Below are 25,239 nucleotides of genomic sequence, written 5' to 3' on the forward strand. Positions count from 1 at the left end.
TAAGCTTCATGTCGTCAATTCTATCCCTTCAGCCTAACGTTGTCAGTTCCCTCCCCTTCAGTCTGTCGGGAGAGTCAGGGGTATTTCATAAAATCATCCTCATCACCTCCCAATCCCAAACCAAATCGACGTGTGAGCCATATCCTCATCAACACCCAATGCCCTCAACACATAGGAAGGCTCCAAGCTAGCACTAGTGCACGTGCTACCACTCGACACTGCCACCTCCTTCAACCCCATCAACAAGCTCTCCCCTTCTACATAAGCAAACAAAAGATTCAAATTCCCATCATACCTCCTCTCCTCACTCCCATTCACCACAACCCCATCTAGCTTTTCCCTAACACCATTCAACAATCGCTCTTGCAACGATTTAATTCGCTTTTCGTCATATTGCATTTCCATCTTCGCCAACTCACACACAAACAATCTTTAAATTGATGACTCTACTCTGACACACGCAAACAGTCTTTAAGTTTTTTCTATATATATTATGACTAAGAGCAAACCCGCTACATCTGTAAGATCTCGATCTCACTGATACAATACAATGCAAGCCAATCAATTACCTGATATTGATATTTTGACGAACCTGAGTGGACTCCAAGATTTTGACAACGATTTCAGTAGAAACCCACCTCTTTTTCCATATGCATTCCATTTTCACGTATTTATTGCGGGATTGGTAAGTAATATAATATAATTGTTTTAATTTAACTAATTATTATTAGCCTGCATTTGGCCCCTAAGAGCGAGAGAGGGGAAAAAAAAGTGTTGAGAAGCTAAGTCAAGAAGCATGCTAAGTCAGTGTGTCAGAGGCATTTTTCTTATTGGGAAGTTACACACACCCGTGAACTCACACTCCATCCGTTCTTGTTGGAGGTGGAAGTTCCATTTGAGCCATAGCTCATTGGCCAGGCATGCTAGATGCAATTGATGACTTGATATTACAAAGGGGTAAAATGAAATGTGATTTATGTTTTAGAGTAAAAAAGGATCCAGCACGCCCATGATAAATGCAGTGAAATGTCAAGTCAACATGACTAAGTTAATATATTGTGCAGTGAACTGCAATTTGTTAGATAATTTAGTCGTATTCGAGGCGACTACCTTCTTAGAAATTAAGAAAGATAAGGATATTTGAGATTAAATTCTGCTTGCCTCATATTATTCATATCAATACTTAAATATACTAAACTAAAATATAAATTAAACAAGATAACTCCTAATCCTATCAGCTTAGAGTTCTACCCCTAGATAGACTCCATCCTAACAACAACTTTATTCAAATTCAAATAACACCTCATCCTAACGCAACTAAATTATATTCCAATGATAACTACTACGTGAGGCAATATCTTGATTTCCATACTTGTCCTCTACGTGAGGAAATATCTTGGTTTCCTTACTTATCCTTTAGCCACTTTTTTTGACTCGGCTACTCCTTCTAACTCCACGTGTCCTTGAAACATAACATATTGTGAAAGAGAAAATCATAAGTAATGCAGCTTAACACAGGAAAATAGCCCATGAGCTAATAAAACAGAGGGAACACCAATTCATGAGGTTTTTAAAGTTTACACATTATCAAATAATTTCTTGAGAGAGACACAATTCAGCACAAGCTGAAGGTGCTCAAAAGCACAGGGCTCTCCTGTATCCCAGCCTAGAAAGTAGAATAATAAAGGTAGTTACCTCTAGAAAACTAAAGGTGAAACAGAGAATGGCCCATTAAAGAAGGAAAGCACAGAATCCTTACTGGACTGAAATCTGTTTTACTGAAAGTTTTTAAAATACAAGTAAATAATGTATTCATAGGGATATAAAAGCCCAAAATATCTGGTTAGACCAAAATGATGTTGCCAAACTGACTGATTTTTCACTTGGCATAATAATCCCCAAAGATCAAGATCATGCAGAAGATGCTGTACGTGGGACTATCAGATGCATAACAGAAACAACTGATGTTTTTTGCCTTTGGTATACTTCTATTAGACCTTTTAACTGCACGGAAAAGCTTTGATTTAGCGCAAATGGAAAATGATGATTATGTGTGTTTATTAAATTACGTGAAAACAATGCAAGCAGCTACAAATAAAATTTTGGGTCCCGCACTTCTCGCAGCTGAAGGAGGACCTGGTATGGAGCAGCAATAGCAAGCTGTGTTGCACCTTGCCCTCATATGCACAGAAGATGATCCAGAGGAAAGACCAACTATGTTAGATGTTACTAAGGAACTCATTCGGATTGAGAAATCCATCTCCTGAGTATTTTTTCTCACTTACTCCGTTCAAATATATATAGGTCACCTTATGGCCCTAAAAGCCTAGAACTACCCAATATTCACCCCCTCTCACTTCTTTTATATTGCTGTATGTCCAAGTGAGGAGAAGAGAACTGTGAGTGTTTTGTGAGATTGTGTGTAATTTTTCAGAAGTTAATGAGTTTATTTTCAGATGAACTGTGAGAATGTTTGTTTAATTTTTCAGAAGTCAATGATTATGTATTTCATCAACCAATTTGGAGAGATAGTTATCAGAACTGGCATATTGGAAATCCAATCACGAATTGCTTTTTGCCCACGTACTCATTCGAAGTTTCGAAGATTATTCGTTTATTTCATACAAGTGTTTAGAAATCTTCTAAGCATATTACGGACAATGTTCATGTAGACAATATCAAAAATCCTTTTGCAGCTAACTCCGTGGTACTACTAGGAGATTTGAACCTATCTCATGTGAAAGAGACTATTGAAAGTTAAATATTACTTTCTAGTTTCTAGTTGGAACTGGAAATATTTAGAATGCAGATAGGATAAGATTGCTGCAGTCTCATCGTCAACCTTCGGAAAAAAACACTTACTACTGCATTGAGTCCGTTTAGCTTCAGCCATTTGAAATGCTACTTTTTTCATCAATTAAACACGTTATAAATTTCAATTTTAACTATGTATATGGCAGCTGTACAATATATAGGCACTAAAATGCTTCATTAAACTCAACATCACCCTAATGAATCCAAAGGCAAAAATATAAAAATACAGAAAAAAACTTACATGTATTATAAATGGTTTTCGATAGGACAGATAATACAATAAATAATAATGTCTCTCATATTATCTGTCTTTCTAAACCAACCAATCCCCTGCATGTTTTTTTTTTTTTTTTTTTGTTAGCTTCAGTATCCCGTGGGGAACTCGCAACTTCCATATCTAGGGGGTTGAGAGACCACATAAGCCGCTCCTCCAAAATAACAGGTACCCATGCCACGGTTCTTCTTCTGATAAAAACTGTTGAACGCGAACGAAGCGTGGGCCTCTACAGTATTAGGATTATAACACGTGGCACCTGGCTGGATCGGATGGCAGTCAGCACCACCCTCACCACAAGCATATTCTAGAGCCGACTGCAGCTTCTCTTTCCCCACATCACCCTTCGCCACGCACCACGTGTTCCCTGACGGAGTATTCGTAGGGTAAAACGGTATGTCGTAAACTTTGTCCTCAGTAGGGTAAAACAGCCCGTAGTTACGCTCCGATGTGGAACCGTTCTTCTTGTTCTCGTTGAAAAGAGCGAACAAATAAACGGTCAGATCCGCTTTAGGTCTCAACGGTGTCCCACCTCCACTCAAAATCCGACGGACCAGATTTCCGTTATAAGAAGCGGCGTTTGGAATCGACGCGCCTACTTCGTTTTCGTCTCCTTTAGAAGGCCAACCCGTTTCCGTTACGACAACCTTAATATCGTCGTATTTCAATGCTGACATGGCGGCAAAAACGGCGTCGATTTGAGCGTCGAATAAGCTAAAATATCTTAACCCGTTACCCGCATCCACTACACCCGGGTTTTCACGGAACAAAGCGTAGTCTAAGGGGATGTCGTGGGAGTTCGACCCGTAAGCGAAAAATGGGTAGGCATTAACCATGAGGTACGACCCGGTTTGGCGAAGGAAATCCAACAAGGGTTTGAAAACGGGTTCTACTAGATCGGGTCGGAAAGACCCGGCTGAAGAAGGGTAAGAGTTTTGAAGTGCGGTGAAAGCTATAGGGGAAGAGATTTTGATGTCATTAGTGAAGTTGTTCTTAACGAGAGCGTCATGGAGGTTTTTCATTGCGGGTATGAGGTACCGGGACCGGGTTGTGTTATGTGGGTCGACGAAGACTTCGTTGCCTACAGCAATGGCTTCGATTTGTGTTGAAGGGTGGTAGGCAGCGACATTCTTCTGGACCCATGTGGAGGCGAAGGATTTGTTTCCGGCGGCGGCGGCGAAAAGGAGCTCGTTTGGGAGGCCCACGGTGACTTTGATGCCGGATCCGGATAAGGCTTTGAGGACTGCAGGGTCGGAGTCGAAGAGCTTGACCCGATTTAGACCCTGAGATTTGAGAAGCGACACAACCTTTGATGCTGAGGGAAGGTTGTTTGCGATTCTACCATAGTTCACTCCTATGGAACCCGCATCTGCGACTGGGAGGAGAGAAATGAACAAGACGAGGCAAGAGAAAGCTAGGCGCTCCATACTCTGGTTCTGGTTCTGAGAGAAACAGAGCATGTGAGAAAGTGAAGAGAGAGTGGGTTTAGCTTGCTGTATTTCTGGGATTGTTTATACTGTGAGTGAGAGAAAGTGGGTCTCGAAGCAATGGTAAGCTATTTTGGTTTGGAATAAGATAGTATCAAACATAAGTTAAAAAAGACATAAGAAAGTCAGGTGCCGGCAAATAGGAGATGTCGGCTACATACGTAATGCATGTTTTTGAAAAATCTATCATACGTAATGCATGTCGGCTCCATCGATCAAAAAGCATGTTTTTGAAAAATCGAAATCGTACTTGCTTTTATTTCTTGGACTCCTGCTGCAATTAAAGCCGTCAAGAAACGTGTAGGGCGTAGATGACCACTACACCCAATAAAGAACCATGCTAGCTGCTACCTTTATTATGTGAAAACTGATTTGTCCTTCAGAACTAGAAGGAAACGACATATAGCTACTATAGGTTGATATTTTTGGTTCATTAAAGTGTCTCAGTATCGACGTTTGGATTTGTAATGCCGACCTCAGTTGTTTCGGCTTTCTCATTCATGCACACGTACAAACATTTTTAAAACCAATCTTCGTTTGATTCTTGCGGTTCAAAATTACCTATTCTTTAAATTGTTTAACTGTAATTTAAAATTTAACATTTACTTTTTTTTTTTTTTAGTTTGACCAAAATTTAACATATTTTCTTGTAATTTGAAATTTTATTACGCAAATGTTTCAATTAATATTTTTTGATCTTATATTTTTATGTTTTTTTGGGGAAGAGATATAAAAGTGGAGCAAAATTATATATTTAGTTCTATTTTTAATAGAGGTAAGTTATACAAATCTAACTAAGTTAACATGTGGATAGAATTTCAAATTTCAAATTATAAATAAGTAACTTAAATTTTGACCAAATCAAATTGTAATTTGTACATTTTTTCAAGTTAATAATATGATATATTGATGAGTTAAGGCCCTAAAGCTGAAAGGCTGATGACCCCATATGGTGACGAGAGGAAGCAACTTGCCCAACCGATATTTTAGCCAGTGCTGTGGTCACGAAAGTTATAAAAATTTAAAATTAAAAAAAAAAAAAAATCTCACTATTCAGAATCAAATTTCACACAATTTTTTTTTTTCCTGGTTATGATGAATGATGATTATTATCAAACATAATATGGAAACTATAAACCAAAATTGAGAAACAATTTTACTAGCCCAGAAAAGAGAGGGATCTCCAAATCTCCAAATAAACAATAAAAATTAAATTCATCAACTATTTCACGTTAGAAAGTCAAAATCTCCAAATCTTCACCACTTAGATAACTACCATTGCAAAACTATAAACCCACTCATCAAATCATTCCACTAACACAAAACTCATTCATATAAACACATGAATATCAATTCCATAGCATCATTCCACTAACACAAAACCCATTCATATAAACACATGAATATAAATTTCATAGCTCATAAATCATATGGATATCATTATCAAAACTTAGATTAAAAGACCTCAAGTAAAAACATATAAACTCACCCAAAAGATAAGGAATTTTTACCACAAATAAATAAAGATGAGTGAGCTTAACTTAAAATATCTAACTTCCTCTTTTTTTTTTTTTTTTTACTCTTGAATTGAGCTGGGGCGTTACAGAAGCCGTGTGACAGTGAAAATAAATAATAAGTTGATAGACTTCAATAGATGAACCTTCTATCCTTTACTAAAAAATGCATAATAGATTAACCAAAATAGGAGGAAAAGTGAAGAGAAAAAATAAAATAAAAGTATTAGAAACGAAAAAACGTAAAGGAAAAAATAATTACAAAAAAAAAATATTAGAAACGATTTTAAAAAAAAATATTTGGAACTGTTTCAATGTTTGAAAAAAAAATCATTTTAATTAACAAGACTATAATATCTTGATAAATCATGAAAACAAGAATTTTTAATTGAAATATGGCTCATTTTTAACTTGATTTATGGCTCATTTGATTATATTATTATTATTTAATTAACTATTAGGTCAATGGTTAAGCATATTGCATATAACCATGCATGCATAATTTGTGATTTATATATAGTATGGCTAATGATAAGCACATTATGTACTTCTATTAAATTACCAGCATTTGGAGAAGAAAAAAAAGATCAGACTGGATGAGATAATTAACAACGGTAGGCTTTTTAGCTTCACCTTTTGCTTTCTTTATCACTGAAAATGTAGCTTATCTGCTGTCACGCGATTTAGGCAAATAGTATCACGACTTCCATGTGTGGAAGTGACAATTTTTTATTTTTGTTTTTTGATTGACGTTTAGTTTTACCACCGGCTAAGATTGAGAATTAAAAGACTCGATTTAGGGCTTATAAATCGAGTCTTTGAAACTCGATTTTAGTGTTCTGATCATATTTGATTTGACATTTTTTTCACGTGGCGTTTATCTAAAAATCGAGTCTTTAAGACTCGATTTATAAGACATAACAAGTAAAATGTTTTAACTTTGCATCTATTATGATCGGTATCTCTCTCTCTCTCTCTGATGCCTCCATGGCCGATCGGCCTCCATGACAGTGGGTTCCTCTCAATTTCCAATCTGACTTTTATTATTGATGAAAATTTGGTTTGAGTAACTGTCAAATTATTGATGAAGGTGACGTAAGTGTTGACGGCAAATATTTTGTTTGTGATATTGATGTTATTGATAATGTTCCCCAAACCACGAACTTGCGCTTCATCTTATTGTCTTTTCAGTGGAAAATTCTTACATTTCACTTTGTTGTTGAAGATACTTTCAACACGGCAATACCACAGAAAGAAGAACAAGTAAAAAAAGTCATCTTTACGATCAATAGCAAGGGGATTAACGTTGAGTGCAGGAGACACGACCTTTATTGCTCTTGTACTACTACTCCATGAAACTTGAAGTGCTACTGCAAGGCCAAAATGGAAATTTAACATTAATTTTTAAACATTATAATTAGTAGGTATTGTTTATAAATTATATTTTTTACTAACATCTCGAGTCTAAGAGACTCGATTCCACCTGAAAATTGAGTATCTGACACTCGATTTATATCTTTCACTTTGTTTTTTCTTATTTTCCTTCTCAATTTTTTTTTCTGAGTTTCATTTCCTCTGTGCATCCATTCTCCATGTCTCTCTCCTCACTATCTCTCCATTTGCTTCCTGCACAAGCTCAGCCACCACAGGCCTATCGCCGCCGACCCAGTAGTGCAACCTAGGCGGCGCGACCCATGTCGCGACCCAGGCGCGCGACCTAGGTTTCTGGGATTTCTTATTTTCTTTTTTTGGGAGAGACTTGAAATTTTTTTGGTTTATAAATTGAGTCTTTAAGACTCAATTTTCAGGTGGACACCACGTGGATAAGATGCCACGTCAGACGTGATAGACCATGGAAATCGAGTCTTTGAGACTCGATTTTGGCCCCCAAAATTGACTCTCTTAGACTCGAGATGTTAGTATTATATTAACTTTTGAAACAATACCTACTAACTATATTCTTGAGAAATTATGGCTAATGGCCCATTTTTCCCTTACTGCAATGGGATTAACAAAAGATAAGAAGGGGCACAGTGATCAGATTAGAAGGGGCACAGTGATCATTAACATTTGTAGTAGCACTTCAAGTTTCATGGAGTAGTAGTACAAGAGCAATAAAGGCCGTGTCTCCTGCACTCAACGTTAATCCCCTTGCTATTGATCGTAAAGATGACTTTTTTTACTTGTTCTTCTTTCTGTGGTATTGCCGTGTTGAAAGTATCTTCAACAACAAAGTGAAATGTAAGAATTTTCCACTTAAAAGGCAATAAGATGAAGCGCAAGTTCGTGGTTTGGGGAACATTATCAATAACATCAATATCACAAACAAAATATTTGCTGTCAGCACTTATGTCACCTTTATCAATAATTTGACAGTTACTCAAACCAAATTTGCTGAGGAGCTAACAAGCTGAATAGGTAATTATATGGAGATTTTATCAACGAAATCGATCACTTTCTTCCACATATATATTTGTAAAAAATAAGAATACGCAGCACATAAATAGCCAAGAAATTAATTTGCAGTTGGGTTTATGAGACTCTTTTATCCATATAAAGAGAACACAAATTGACTGTTGTGTGATTGTGTATAATTATTATTATTATTATTATATATATATGTATATATTGGTTTGTGTAAAATCTTGAGCAGGTATATATGTGCAAAAATCATAGAATTAATATGAATTTATAATTGAAGGAAGCTAGATAAATTGAGATGAACAAGTTTTTTCTCCAAACTAATTTGGAAAAATCTCCTCAATTTGCTAGTATCATTTAACTTTTGTTCAGCTGTCGCTTTGACCTCATCTACCATGTCGAGCTGTAGATGCATCGCCTCATCATTCTTCTCCTCGTCGTGGTTCTCTACTCTGTAGCTTGTGAGACCTACCTCAGCTGGGATGACCGCCTCACTGCCATACACAAGTCGAAACGGTGTCTTTCCTGTAGGTGTCTTTGCCATCGTCCTGTACGCCCATAGTACGCTTGGTAACTCTTCCGGCCAGATACCCTTTGCCCTCTTGAGCCAAGTCTTGATAATTTTCAGTAAGGATCGGTTCGTGACCTCAACCTATCCGTTGGCTTGAGAGTGTGCAGGCAACGAATAGTGGTTCTTGATCCCCAGCTGCGAGCATAAGTCCTTGAATGTGTCATTATCGAACTGTTTCCCGTTGTCCGAGAAACAAAATGGTTAACTAAAAAATGATACAAAACCCTCTCTACAGGACAATCAAACAAACAAACATGAAACCATATAAAAAAATTCCAAGGTTTGGCTCCACTGGAGAACTTCATTCAAATTACTTGCACATTTCAGAGCATATTGTACAACTATCCTCATTATTAATCAAACTCCTACGGGCAACTGACCCCACCCATTAGAACCCGTTACCAGGTAATTGAGGGGCTTTTCACCCCTAAAGGTAGAGTTTGGTTCCACTCATGAAGTTCAAAATCAACCACAGTACTAAACAATCAACAAGTCAAAAAATAACTCAAAAAACACAAAGGGAGAACACACAGCTTGAAATTTAAAACTCATACCCATATCTAATCTCACAACCTGTAAGGAAAAAAAGCTAATCAAAGGCCATTACTTTAGTTAAATAATTACTAATATTTGCTCAGCAAAAAGAGTAACTCATATTCTTATCAAAATCAAAACAAAACAAAAATTCAAATATCCATAAAACAAGACATTGGCTATAACTGTGAGCTACAAAAACTGAAGCTTAAAACTCAAAATACACATTATTTACAAAATAAAAAGAGAAATGATATATCCACAACATTTTTACAACAAATTCTAAGTGGCATGTTGTTATTGTTGAGGCAAAAAAGTAATCTTAATGTTAGGTTCAAATTTGAACCAATAACAACTAACCACCTATGATTTGTTGTAAAAATATTATAAAAATGTTGTACACGTAGCATCTCTCAAATAAAAATACTAACAATCACTAATAAATGTTAAACTCAAACCGCTTACTTTCGGCAAATTTTCCTAGTAACCAAACAAAGAATTTTTTTCTCTAAAACGAAAATTTAATAAAAAAAAATTAAGAGAAAACTCACCAGTTTGATTTGATCGATAAAGCAGCGAAATTGCGAGGGCAGAAAGAGAGATTTGAATCAATTACAATTTACAAACGATAATAATATTAGGTATTAAAATGAACGACACGTCGTATGACACATTTTGACGCGAAACTAGTGGAATGATGGGCCCGATCTTAAGGCCCAAATCAGATGATAATTTTGGGCCACTAAACGAGTGTCTATGTATTGATAGTACAGTAAAAAAGTACGTTACAGACAAAAGATTAAAAATTAAAAATTAATCTTTTTAATAAAAAAAAGTATTTTTAATCCAATAAAAAAAGTGAAAAAAGTTGAAAATTTTTGCAAATAATTTAGAGATAAACAAAAGTTGGATCGATTTCTATTTCGGCCATGGAGAGAGAGAGAGAGAGAGAGAGAGAGAGAGAGAGAGAGAGAGAGAGAGAGAGAGAGAGAGAGAGAGAGAGAGAGAGAGAGAGAGAGAGCTCACCTTCAACGAAAACCACCTTTAGTCACCTCCAATCCACCTTCACCCGAAACCACCATCAGCCACCTCTACCTTCACCTTGAGGGAGCGCTTGAGATTTTCACCGAGAGAAAGAGAGCTTGGAGATTAGAAACTAATAAATTAGAAATTCTAATTTCTATATTATTCACGGAGAGAGAGCTTGGAGCTTGAAGGACTTTTTTATTTATATTATTTTTTCAAATTAAATTAAATTGATAAATTTTAAATTCTATATTTTTAAAATTTTAAATTAAAATGCTGAAGTTGCATGTTTTAAATATTAAATGATTTTTTAATATTATTTTAATATCCACGTCAGTATTTACTATACCAACAGTGCATTTTGTTTGCCACATTAGCAATTTCCATTAAGTGATTAATGGCAAGGACTAAAATGGAACGTGTTTGTCATTTTAGAGACTAAAAGCGGTAAAATGAAAATGTAAGGATCAAAAGTGCATTTACGTCATTTCAATTACAATATGCTTCTTTGTCATGTGAAACAAGCAAGCATCATAGTATCTTCTAAGCTGAAAATTATTGAATACTCCGGGAGTACCATAAATGAGTACTCCCCCTTCTTACATGAATTGTGGATTTCACCATAAATTTAATTAGTAAGACCCACAGTTATGTGAGAATGGAGAATATGCATTTATAGTACTCCGTGAGTACCCAATAATTACCCCTTCTAGCTATCCAACACAATTAAAGCAACCAATTAGCAGAAGCTCAAATGTAGAAAGGATACTCAATGATGGTCTATCTTTGAAGTAGGAAAACTCCCATTATACTCAAACTCAAAGCCCTCGTTGCCCTGACAATGGCCAGAGTTCCCCTTACTTATAGTTTGCCAACAACTTGTTGTTTTGATTTTGCAGTGGTTCAATGTTGGAAGCCTGGAAAGGTTATATAGCAATGGAAATTGAATCGGGTCATACAAATGAAGCTAGGTCCATCTATAAGAGGTGCTACAGTAAAATATTCGCTGGAATTGGCTCAGAGGTATAGTTAATTTTCTTTTGTCATACGAAAGCTTTTCATCACATTTTTACTTGATTGTTTGTTTGCTAGGGATTAATCTGCATTTATGGTAGTGGCAAAAGGTTGACGTAATATGCATTACTACCTAGGCCCTAGGGAGCACAAAAACATAATTCGGTTTGCGTATCCATGTTGTACCAATATCGTACCTGTTGTGTCATGTTATAATTTTTTAGTAATTACTCAGGTCTTTATCGTACTCGTAAACATGTTTGTATCCATGATTCCTAGATTACAGGTGTATTTTATTTGTTGAGAATTATATTAATTGATGAAATCTAGGTGCGATCATATGCAAAGTTAGACAATGAATTGGTTTCTACAAACAAAAGGTTTCAGGACAAGAGTGACTGGACTTCGAGGGTAATAGATTTAAACTTAATAGCGGAAATGCAGTTTTCTCAAAGGTTAAGTGAAATAATGAGTTAAAGGAAAAACAACATAAAACAAAAGTTTAATGAATGCCTTACATAGAAAAGGAAATATCCTAAAGGTTTAGACTGAGTTTCTAAGTAAAACTTTGCTTTTGGTGGATTATACCTCAAGCCATTCCTGTCTTATATCATCATTTTATTTTATTTTCATATTACTTGTGTATGCGTGTTTTATTTATTTATCTATTTTTAAAAATATTGATGGAGGTATCTGTTTACTTTCATATACACCTTTAGCTTGATTTTCCTTGTTTTCATCATTCATTGTAGTTGTTTGTCATATACCTTAATTTGTTCAGACTTAAAATTTCTTGAACGGCCGTACTAATTTGGTAAGTAGATAATGTCACTTTCTAAGTTAAAAATTTGTGTTGGCATGGTGTTTGTTGATGTTATTTTGGGCATATGAATCCTATATAGGTTTAGTTCACTTGCTATGGAATACATTTTGGATTAGATGATATCTTCCAACTTCCCTTCCTAAAAAACAGAATCATTTAGGACATTTGCCATTCTTGGTTGCGCTTTGAGAGGGAATTTGGTACGCTTGAAGTAGAAGATTTTGATCATGCTGTACAAAAGGTAAATTCCTTTCTGCTTCTGTTTTGATTTGAATGTTTATGAACAAAATTGGTGCCATGTTCATATATATTGTATGCAGTATATATGAATGACTAATTGAAATTCTTTTTTTCTTTTGTTTTATGCAATGAAGCTTTGTTTACTTATAAAAATATAAATTCCAAAAATGAAGAGGATGGGCTACCCCTAATATGAAGGGAAAAAACATGCCTCTTGACTAGATTTTTTTTTTTTTTAAATTTACTCCCTTCTGATAATATTAGCAATAGATTTTTTTAAATCTCTTTACCAAATCTTAACCATGAACATAACTAATCTAATTTAGAATAAGAAGACAAAATTTGAACTTCCTATGATTGCTGCTGTCTCATCGTCAACCTTCAGAAAAAACACTTACTACTTCATTGAGTCCAATTATTAGAATCGTTTAACTTAAGCCATTTGAAATGCCACATTTTCATCAATTAAACATCTAATAAGGTTTTAAATTTCAATTTTAACTATGTATATGGCAGCTGTACAATATATAGGCACTAACATGCTTCATTAAACTCAGCATCCACATAATGAAACCAAAGGAAAAGAAACTAATAATAATAATAATAAATACAGAGATAACTTACATGTATTATAAAAGGATTTCACATACTGCAGGGAAACTGAGAAGATTGGTATTATAAAGCCACATCAGTCAATCAAATAAGAACAAGATTGACTGGCATAATTTTCATATAGACAGAAAATTTTAGTTGAAGCCAAGTCAACGAAATAATGCTTGACCTGAGCTCTGCAGAACTTGCAACAAACCCAATTGGAGCTGACTTGAGGAAAGAAAGCTCAACTTAAGTTCTGTGGAATTGGAACTGACAACAAGATTGGTTTATTTTATGATGCTTAATTTGTGAAAACAATGACCTTGGAGACAATATCAAAGTGATCCAGGCACTGATTCTTTGAATTTGATAATGCAATCCAATGCCCGTTCAAATTCGCTTTCTTCTAAAGCAATTGTGAACCTGCAATAGCCAGGAATCCCAGTCCATGAGCTGCTGTTGATGCACAAACCAGTGGATTTGAAGATGGCTTCCCTGATATTTATGTCATCAAGCTTGACTTCATAAGTTGCATCATTTTCTGTGCTTCCTCCGTCTTTAGGCGATTTCTTGAGCTTAACAATCTTGTTGAGATAGGCAGAGGGCTTGGCCACCATGGAAACACCAGCGCAGGATTCAAGAACATCCCACCCACAGTTTTCAAGTGTCTATAGCATTTACATGATGAGAAAAGAAGTTAAGACAAAATGTGTTAAGGGAAAAAAAAGAAAAAGTGGAAGCGTACTAAAACAACTAGTTTGGATTTAGCTTTCTGTTTGGCATTAGGAACAATACTCAGAATTTTTTTTTTAATAGACACAAAGGAAAGTTTTTAGCACGAAAGATAATTACCTCTTTTAATCGTTTAGATCTACTTCTCAAATTCCTTATCTGTTCAGCAACACCATCCAAAAAGTATCCTGATTTCTGCTCCCCCAAACCCAATAGCTTCTTTATAGCATATTTAACAGTACTATGAGGTTTGCTAAATCCAGGGAAATTATGAAATGTGTCAACCAAGGGAGTTTGGTTTAGAACAAGGAACCCGAATTTGAGTGCTCCAGTCAGCATCTTAAGAGACAGTCCTCCAAGCAGAGAGACACCAAAAGAGGGATTTGCAGAACAAGAAAGCTTTGACAAGCTTCCATCCAAATCCCAGCCACCCCAACTTTCAGAATCAAATTCCAAACCCGAAAATGAAGTATCAATTACAACTCTTGCCCCGAATTTAGCACAAGTAGATAAAACATTTCCTATCTCTTTGTTGTTATAAAGCAAGCCAGTTGGGTTGACTGTTGGTCCAGAAATGAATACCCATGGCTTATTTACAGTATCAAGTACTTCAGAAAGTATCTTCTCTGTCAGCTTAAATCCATCTTCACACTTAGTAGGTATATTTGCAATGTTTGCTTTTAGAAATTTGGCGGCAGAAACATAGTTTCCATTTGAGCCAGCTGGGAAGCATAAAGTTCCACCTTCTTGAATACAGCAGAGGACCACCTTATTAAACAGAGCTAGCGAGCTGTCAGCAAATACAAATTCTGTACTGCTATCAGTTGAAAACCCATAATTTCTCTTGATAAAATGTTTGATGCTAGAGGTGACATCAATTTCTGAATCAGCCATGTTTTGCCTTGCAAAACTTTCGAAGATCGCAGCCTTTACAGCAGACGGTATGGGCAAAAAGCTTTGATCGACATCCATGTGAATCAGGGCTGTGTTATCTGCCTCATTGATTGACAACTCTGAGTTATTTAAGACTGAGATGGCTGAACTGGCAAATCCAATCATCTCGACCGAGTCGCATTTTTGACTTTCCCTCTGAAGGACATGCATCAAACATCAATTTGATGAGCAAACTTGCCTCCAGTGAAAACAAAAAGCACATCTATCGAGCATTTAAAGTAGCAAATCAAGACAACCATGTGACCTACTTCAACGTGACATTTATAACACCTAAGTTAAAGTGAGGAGTGAAAAATGAGAAACTCCCACAAGGCCACCTGTTATAGTACTACACTTCTCAAGAATGTCTAATTGTGGAGTTCTGAACATTCAGAGAACATTAAAAGAATTAATTAAATTAAAGAAAGATCACATCCTAAAAGGGGAAAGTGATTGCTTTTCTAGTGGTGAATCCTGAGTCTCCAGAGGATTTCATGTTCAAGGCTCCCAAGTAGTCAGGGAAAAAATAAGATAAGCTCTAGAGATCATGGTAGCCTTAGATAATGAAATGATGCACATGAATCAAAATTTCCTGCTATATGTCTTTTTCTGGAGGCAGGTGAGTGCTGCAATCAAGGGTTTTTTTAATAACTCTTCACTGGATTTTTTTTCACCATAAAATAATTGAATGTATCATTTTTTTAATCCTTTTTTATCATAAAAGCAATATTTCCTGTTTTGCCTGTTAAACTTATTACATACCACATTATATGATTAAATTTCCAGATAATCTTCATGCCATGAATGGAAGAGCTACTTCATCAAAGACCATGTTTTCACAAAATAACATATTCAAGTGCATTTAATGGGAAGGATCTTAAGAAGTAATTTAATGACTAACAAACCTTAACAGATGGACGTCGGTCAGCCAGTTGAAAAGATAGAAGCTCATGGAAAAGACAACCATAGTAATATTGATTAATTGGTGCAGTGATCCCCTCTAGTAGTTCTACAGTCTTGGACAATGCCTTGAAGATGGCCTCTTCTTCTGAAATGATGAAAGCTGCTTCCAGATCTGAATAAACCTGGGAAAAGGTGATTTGACTTCCATTAATTAAAAGAAAGAACAATAATCTAACAATAAGATGATAAGATTGAATCTGAAGTTCAATAATATGGCTTGTTAGCTTGATTAGATACTTGTTAACCTTCATATATGAAAGCTAGACTATGTTAATCAATGGATTATATGAAAAGAGAAAAATACCCGATTTTTTACTAGGCCACAGATAATTGCTGCATGTGAGGGTAGACGAGTTCCTGCAAGGTATTTGAGGACACCACTGGAACCTGGGAGGCTGGATAGCTCAAAATTATCAGATATGTCTAAGAAAAGACGACATCCAATTTCTCTCGTAATACTTAAAAGGTGCTCAAATGCTGAACTGGTAACGGCCTCAAAATGAGCTATCCCAGTGACCACCACCTGTGGTTTTAACTTCTTGATCACCTCTATCATCAAATCTGATTGACGTGGTGCTTCAATGACTGTAAGTATATCCTGCGAAGGGTTATCACTTCCTGTATTCTACCATAAAGAAATACATAAGAGTTAATAACATCCCTCAATTTAAGAACTCAACAACAAAACATCAAATGGTGTTTTGACAACCATATACACTTACTAGTCTCATCACATGCGCTTTGCGCATGCGATGAGGCTTTTTTTTTTAGTGGTCCTATTTTGTAGAAAAAAAACTGTATTTAATCATTTTATATATATATATATATATAATTTTTATTTTAAAAATCTAATTTATAAGTGAATAAATCAATTTAAAAATTAATAGGAGAGTGATTCTGTTTTTTAGGCAATATTTTAGTGGGAGTTAGGGTTGCATTTTTACCGGATTGTCCTTTAGTTTTATCTCTACTTAAACATAGGACTGTAGAGACATTTTTGAACTAAAAAATGAAGAATCCAAACAAGAGAAGCCCCTTAAATAGTAGTATAGATATACAGTAAAGTTTCTATTATATTTTGAAGCATTTGGAGGCACCAGTCATTAAAGAACCAGAAATGACATCATTAAAAAACATGGAGCGACCAAATAATTTTTTCTATCCTTGAAAATCTACAAACTTGTCCAAATTTATTATAACAAATAAAGTCATTTTAGGTTATAATATAAAATATGCATTTATGTGTAATTCAAGATGCAGGGAATGAATTGATTTCATGTTAATGACATGTCACTACACCATGGTAAACATGCTGGCAACATCTGTGTCCACAGTTATGTTGAAAGAAAAAGAAGAAGAAGATACTTGACAAGGGGAGAGTGATGCTTTTTATGAGCATATTTATTCCAAAATGCCAAGGGTTGAGGGGGTTGATAGTTTTTTTTGGACGTTAATTCGAATAAGGTTTTTGATGTGCGCTCGTTCTATAATTCCTTATCTGCTCCTCCTACCATTCCATTCCCTTGGAAGTGTATTTGGAGTGTTAAGATACCTAGAAGAGTTTCTTTCTTTTTTTGACAGCAGCTCGGGATAGTATTCTTACTATTGATAACCTTGTAAAAAGGAACCTGCCTTTGGTTAATTGGTGTTGTTTGTGCCGCTGTGATAGAGAAATAGTGGATCATCTTTTACTTCATTGTAAGTCACACATGCCTTATGGAGTCAAGTTATTTTTTTTTTATGTTTGGTATATAGTGGGTGATGCCAAGGACAATTGTTTCTCTTCTTTGTGCATGTGAGAATTATTTGGGGATATACTCTTCTTCGGTTTGGACTATGGTGCCAGCCTATTTGATGTGGCTAATTTGGAGAGAACAAAATACCTTCACTTTTGTGGATGTTGAGAAATCTATTGATCTTTTGAAGTCTTCGCTAGTTGGGACATTGTTTGGGTGATCTCATATTTGGGGTTTTATGCAATATATTTCTGTATTTGATTTCCTGCAATCTAAATCTGTTTCTCAATATATATATATATATATATATATATATATATATATATATTTTGTATTTGTTTCAAGTACAGTTTGTTCATCATCATGAACATGATATACTTTTTTATTAATGAAAATATCTATTACCTATCCAAAAAAAAAACTTGACAAAGTCCAAACTGAATGAATGATGACATATACTGATAAATGTGTTAGATACATATATGTACATGTAAAAAATAATAAAAAAGTTTGGTTTTACATAATTATTTGAGTTCATTTTCTTGAATATAATTATCAACATTAGACAAGAATCATGAGATATAATAACAAATGACTAGAATTGATGACAACACTCTTTAGCTCTACACACAGACTCTTATACTTTGACGTGGGTATTTCTGCATCGTGCACACACAAATATTTGGATGATTTTAAAAATAACACAGAATATTTTCACCCGTCCAAAGCCACTTAATTACAGAAGGAAATTAACCTATCCTTGGCACCTGAACACTGGCAACCATACCACCAGCCATGGGCTATTGGTAGCAAGATCTTATAAGTTTTTTAAATTGTTTGGAGAATATTTCTGCTCATGTGTGCAGGAATGGTTGCAAAACGCTTTCCTTTTTGTAAGTAAGAAAAAAAATTTATTGAGAAAAGTCTACTTCATGCAAAAAGGCATGAAGTAGCCAAAAGAAATACAAAGGAAACCAAAAGATCGCGTACAAAAGAGATAAGAATCCATAAACATCGGGAGGGATTCACTAGATGTGAGTCCCCAAGCCCTAGATCAATTAAACAAAGATGTTACGACCTATGAGTGCATAATATTTTATTTTATTTTATTTTTTAAGTACATAATACTAGAAACTTTAGCTAGGCTATTAGATAAAATTGACATTTGAAGTTGAAACATCATCACAAACTAGTTTACCTCAATTACCAAAGATGTTAGCCATGGCCTAGGTAGGTGCCGGGTCAGATGTTCATCAACAACTGCAAGACGGGGTGAGAACAACCTAAGAGCATTCTCAATTGCCACTGCCCTTGAAGGAAAGACAACAATGTTCTACACAAGAATTGAAGTTAAAAAACAAGTCAGGACTGCAGGTCATAATGAGAGATACTAGCATTTAGAAAAACAGACCAACCAGAAAGGCAAAAGATTATGCACAGCAAATTTTTTTTAATCTGGAGGCAAGAGGAAGAGAGGTGAGGAGGGGGATTGTGAAAGAAGCAAGATGACAGGAAATTAACAAATATAGTTAAATTTTCTTACATCAGCATTCAGTGGAACATGGTGATATGTTTTCATAAAGCCAGCAATGAGATTACGAAATAGTTTGCTTCCAGCTGGTGGCTCGTATGGGAAAAAGGAATTCTCTTTCAAGATTCTGGCAAGATAAGCTAGGAATGGAATCTTCTCATCAGCAACAGAATCATCTTCAAAATATAAGTCTAAAGAACTGCTGATGTCATGGAAGCCATTTTTAAGGAACTCAAAAATTGTCTTGACCTGTCAATTAAAATTTTTGTACTTATGGTTTCCCTTTCCCATCAAGTGCAATAAAGTTCTACTTCGTAAAAATGCAAACTGAAATCAAAGTGATCACCTGATTTGGTTGACGAAGCTGGCAACTGTAAACTGATAAAGCATGAGAAATACTGCCCCCAGCCTTCCCATAGGCCCATGCTGTTCGAGCACAAATAGGCTGATCTCCAGAAAGCCCCATGAAGAACTCAAAACGGTGTGGACTGTTCTTCTCAATTTCAACCAAGGCTGAAATATCTGTATCAGCAGCCTGTAACAGAGCATTTCAAGGGTAGTGCATTTTGGATGGAAAAGAAAACAAAATCCAGCGAAATGGGTTTTACTTGCCTGAATAACTTTAGTCTGCCAAATCTTGTTAACACAGAAACCACGACGCTCAAACAAGCGTTTACAAACAGCTTGTCCTGGACGGCCTCCCATATTGAAGATTAAAATCCCCAAAGGTTTAATGACAGCTATTCCTTCCTCAACTGCCCTTGCAATTAGACCTAAGCCAAACTGGTCCTCAACAAAACCCTATATAGAAAATAATATATAAATTATAAAGGTAACAACTACTTAATCAAGGTTATGAATTTTTTTCAATCCTCTCCTTTTTTTTTTTTTTGATAAGTGAATAAAATTTATTATCATGAAAAAGAAGCAATAAAGTACACAAGAAGTGCAACAAAATAATTGGAAATTTTTTCAATCCTCTTTTAAACAGCGGGTATCTATAAGATATAGTATTTTATCAGTCATTTTCATGGCTGAGCATGTCTGATTATGGAATCAGTTTGCATGATTAAGAAAGAATACGAAGTAATAGTTTTAATTAAAAAATGATGTTGCAACCATAGCATGTTAAGAGAAGCAATATCCTATGTCAAAAATGTTTCTCTAATTTTCATCCATTCAACCAACTGCCCTAAAATAAAGAACTCAACAATGAAATATTTTCTCGGCTATCAAATGGACCCTGTTCATTTCAAAGAAAATGGAGTGAATCTGGATCCAAATAAGGAGCTGCTAGAACTGTTTGTCCCTCCCTAGGATTGTAAAGGTGTGAACCACAATAGCATTAAGTACCTAAACAAGACTTACTGTTTTTCAATCAGTGAGCATACCAAACAATAGTGCATCAGATTTTTATTTTTCATTCTTAGTTTCTCTGGCCATACAACTTTGTTAGCCAAGGACAAATGACTTATAGCTACAAGTTTAGGAAGCAATGTGAGAGATGACCTTGCAGCATACAATGCTAACTTACGAGCAATTTTCAGGTACACATTTACATTAAAATATTAAAGATCTCTCCCAACCTGAAGTGCACAGTAGTTACTCAACGAATACAGAAATTCCTCGCTCGCATTTTCAGTAATCATCTTAGACATTGCATCAGGATTTGGGTTAAGAATCTGCAGGAAGAACACAAACAAGGGCAAACTAGGTAAATTAGCATTCCAATGTATGAACTAACTTCATCAAATATAACACCCTAGGCAATACCTGAGGTATGCATCCAACAATTCGTTCAAGTTGAATGCCATTATCTTTACAATAAGAGAGTAGATCAGATTCATGAAACTCCACCCTGTCCAGCAATGTTTTCTTCTCTTCATCATAAACAGGTTGACCTTTCTCATCCAAAGCATTCAAGTATAAGTTTATCCAAGAAACCTTTACTGCTCGAGGATTGATATCAAGGCCATACACCTGTACAGGTTGTTTAGGCATCACTTAGAGAACACAACAAAATGGTTATATCATATCTAGCAGGCATATGTAACATTAAAGATGGAAGCAAACTTCAATTGTTACATGCATATCCATGTGCAACTGTGTATAAATACACTATGTTCATTTAAATAGAGATGAAGTGATATGTTATAAAACACCACACCATGGCCAATTGGTTAATATTTGCAGATATGAAGATGAAATATACAAAGGGGATCAAAGATAAATATGGCATTTCTACAACACAGGATAAAGAAAGACAAAGAACCAACCTTTGATGGCAACCACTTCTCAGCAATGGCAATGGATATCCATCCATTTCCACAACCAAGTTCAGCAACTGTCTTGTCCTTGAAGATAGAATCTGGGTGTCGATTCAGTCCTTCATAGAAAGTGAAGGACCAGTCTTCTGGAACAAAAATGCTGGGGATCACCATTGTTGTCAATTTCTTCCTTCCCCGATAGCCTGCATTTGGCCCCCAAGAGAGAGAGAGGGGAAAAAAAGGTGTCAAGAAGCTAAGTCAAGAAGCATGCTAAGTCAGTGTGTCAGAGTCATTTTTCTTATTGGGAAGTTACACACACCCATGACCTCACACTTTATCTGTTCTTGTTGGGGGTGGAAGTTCCATTTGATCCATAGCTCATTGGCCAGGCATGCTAGATGCAATTGATGACTTGATATTACAAAGGGGTAAAATGAACTATGATTTATGTATAGAGAAAAAAAGGATTCAGACGCCCATGATAAATTAGTGAAATGTTAAGTCAACATGACTAAGTTAATATACTGTGAAAGAGAAAATCATAAGTAATGCAGCTTAACACACAGAGAAATAGCCCATGAGCTAATAAAACAGAGCGAACACCAATTCAGGAGGGTTTTAATGTTTATACATTATCAAATAATTTCTTGAGAGGAATGCAATCCAGCACAAGCTGAAGGTGCTCAAAAGCACAGGACTCTCTTGTATCCCGGCCTAGAAAGCAGAATAATAAAGGGACTTACCTCTAGAAAACTAAAGGTGAAACAGAGAATGGCCCATTAAAGAAGGAAAGCACGGAATCATTACTGGACTGAAATCTGTTTTACTGACAGTTTATAAAATACAAGTAAATAATGTATTCATTACTGTGCAAAAACAGTGCAAACCCAGTACATTGGAAGTTATTGGCAAGTCACACACGCACACAATAGGTTTTGAACCCATAACCTCACACTCCACCCACTTTTATGGGAGGAGGAAGTGCAACTTGAATAAGAGCTCAGTGGCAAAATCTGTTTTGCTGACTGCAAGTGACTGCTATGAAATATTTTGGAACATGATGGTGACACAATAAGTTCGATGATAAAATGCTAATTACACCCTCTAAGTTTTAGATTACTTCTAAATCAGTCCCTCAAATAATGAAAAGTTGCAATTTACACCATTGAGTATCAGAACAATATCAATGTGTCACTTCTGTCAACATCATTAGAACTTTACCGTTAACCTACACAAAATGACATCATTTTTTTTGGGGGGGGGGGGGGGGGGGGGGAATATTTAAGTGAGCTATTGGCAAAACTGTGACAGACCATAATGGAAAGGGGCATATTGCTACTGTTGCAATAGTCGATGTGTAAATTGCAAATTTTGGAAGGATGACCGATTTAGAAGTGAGTGCATTTTAACCTATGCTCTGTGTTATCAGACAGGCAAGATGAAAACTTTTCTGCCTAACTTGACTTAGAGATGAGCAGCTTAAAAGACCTGGAGGCAGGAATCACTAGACACATGCTTCTAACCACAAAACATTTGCAGGCAATCAATTTCGATCAATGAAAAAAAGAAAATTTTTGACATGAATTGATAATTTCACTATTTCAAGTTTTCAACCGGCTACTACAAGCACCGAATCACATTCTCTCAAATGATTTGAACCGACAATTATACTATTCTTTCATTGTGTTAAAGTTAACTATAGCCTTCTTTTCATCAGTTATTCAGTTAGAAGGTTGTGTTCTGTTTGGTTTCTAGGAAAAGAAGAAGAAAAGAACGGGGCTTAAAAAAAATGGCAGAATCCTCTCCAACCCACTTAGTAAAATGACGCAAAAGAGCACCCACATGTACTTTCCCATGTTTAAAATATTTTAAGAAGTCATAGTTTATGTAAGAAAAATTCTTGTGCCACAACTAATTATACAACTTTGCTCGCAACTCACCCATGTGGCGAGTTGTGATGGATGGAGGAATGATGATGGGTCCATGAGGACATCACTCCACCAACCACAACTCCCTCAAAGTTGTGTTACTGGGTGTGCCACCAAAATTTCTATTTTATGTAATGGGTTGAAGGAGACCCGTTTGGAGGAAAATTTTGTGCAAAAAAAATCTTGAGGAAAAGGACAACTTTCAATTATTGGATTACCAGAGGCTGACATCATTTTAGTTATCTTGGGAAACGAACCAACCCCAGATTGTTTTTCTTTAAAAAAAAAAAAAATCGAACTTTCACACACAATGATTGGTCAAAGAGAAACCCAAAAGAAGAAAAGAAAACAAACGAAAGTAATGTATGTTCTGAGTAAGTAACCAAAATCAAAGAACTAGTCTTTATGATAAATAAAACTGACCCAGATAAACAAAACATGTCCTGATGTCCGTCCATTATGTTCTTTTAGCTCTGTTTTCTTAGTAACCAAACAGAAAAGGGAAATTGGGTTGGATCCGAAAATGGCAAAAGAAAAGGCACAGAACATATATATATATATATGTGCTAACTCTGTTTTCAGAGTAACCAAACAGAAACTGAATGGAAAGAAAAAGAAAAAGAGAGAAAATGGTTGACCTTGGAATTGGTCGAGGTAGATGTCCTCGATGCGAAAATGGTAAGTGTGGAAGCATTGAAGAGAATCGTCTTTGGAAGGAAAGCGTTTCTGGAGATCGGAGAGGAAGATCCGAGCTTGGACTCGGGTATTCGGATCCTCCAGGCGCTCCAAGACCGATCTGAAGGCTCCGTAGGCAGCGTCTCCGGACTTCGAACACTCCTTCAAGAACTCATCCACCGATCCCATGTCAATGCCGAGACACAGAAAGAGAGAGAGACAGAGAGAGTCTCACACGCAAACACTCTGATAGATAGAAAAAGAGGTCTGGTTTGTGGACTAATTTGTGTGTTGTGAAATAGTAGTGAGCTTTGCCTTTTTCCTTTCCAACAAAAGCAAGAGAAAGAGAAAGAGAAAGAGAGAGCGAGACAGGGAAGGTTCCAACTGATACGTGTTACTTCTTCCTTGTTTTGGTCTCTGTATCTATGGTTCTATATATAGCTTTCAATTTCTGTGTTTTATGGAATTAAAATATTTGTTTGGGATTGACTTTGACTAAGATAATTCAATTATATTTTTATTTTTATTATTTTCTTAAAATTCAAACAATAATCATTATTTTGCGTTTGGGAGTGGATGTTTGCCATGGGAGAGGATTGTTTATGGACTAGCCATGAAGGGAAAAATGCAATAAGTTTTCAGTTTTTTAAAATTGTTTTGTTACGTTATTTTTAATAATAAATTTTTAATTTTTATTAAAATAAGCAATATTCAAACAGGTGATTTATATAATTTTATAGCTGGTAACAAATTAAGAAAAAATTACATTAGTTTAGAAAATATTTTTAAAATTATTATATAAAAAATGATAAAAGTAAATTATTTTTTAATAATTTTTTATATTTTTCATGAGTGATATTAAAATTTTTCCTTAAATGATTCATTGACAAATATTATAAGAAGATCCGGACCCACAAATTAAACTCTATACTATTAATTAATGGGACACTATGGGTCCGTTTGGATAGAACTTATCATTAAAACTCAAAACATCAGAAGAAATAATTTTAAAACGCGTGAATAAGTACGCGACCTATTTTTAATTTTGTTTGCGGCTGGGAAGGAAAAAAAAAAAAAAAAAAAAACTGAAGGCTGGACGCTGGACGCAGCCTCCCAATCCAAACACACGCTATATATTTGGATTTCTTTGCCCCTAATGTAA

At 35.5% G+C, this 25,239-nt stretch overlaps 2 protein-coding genes across 2 annotated transcripts; both read right to left on the reverse strand.

Moving 5' to 3' along the window:
- Positions 1-2,884: 2,884 nt before the first annotated feature.
- LOC142639913 (glucan endo-1,3-beta-D-glucosidase-like) lies at positions 2,885-4,662 on the reverse strand. Its single transcript, XM_075814041.1, has one exon. It carries the CDS (start codon positions 4,546-4,548, stop codon positions 3,178-3,180), a length of 1,371 nt encoding a protein of 456 aa, XP_075670156.1. The 5' UTR covers positions 4,549-4,662; the 3' UTR covers positions 2,885-3,177.
- Positions 4,663-13,246: 8,584 nt separating this feature from the next.
- On the reverse strand, positions 13,247-24,468 carry LOC142621471 (methionine S-methyltransferase). Its single transcript, XM_075794723.1, has 12 exons — positions 24,041-24,468; positions 21,484-21,677; positions 20,981-21,187; positions 20,794-20,889; positions 19,820-20,008; positions 19,554-19,742; positions 19,220-19,456; positions 18,875-19,009; positions 16,245-16,565; positions 15,883-16,062; positions 14,165-15,133; positions 13,247-13,980 (listed from the first exon to the last, which is right to left on the reverse strand). Exons 1-12 carry the CDS (start codon positions 24,264-24,266, stop codon positions 13,648-13,650), a joined length of 3,276 nt encoding a protein of 1,091 aa, XP_075650838.1. The 5' UTR covers positions 24,267-24,468; the 3' UTR covers positions 13,247-13,647.
- Between the last annotated feature and the right edge of the window lie 771 nt (positions 24,469-25,239).

Source organism: Castanea sativa, chromosome 1, assembly GCF_040712315.1.
Source record: "Castanea sativa cultivar Marrone di Chiusa Pesio chromosome 1, ASM4071231v1".
NCBI lineage: Eukaryota > Viridiplantae > Streptophyta > Magnoliopsida > Fagales > Fagaceae > Castanea > Castanea sativa.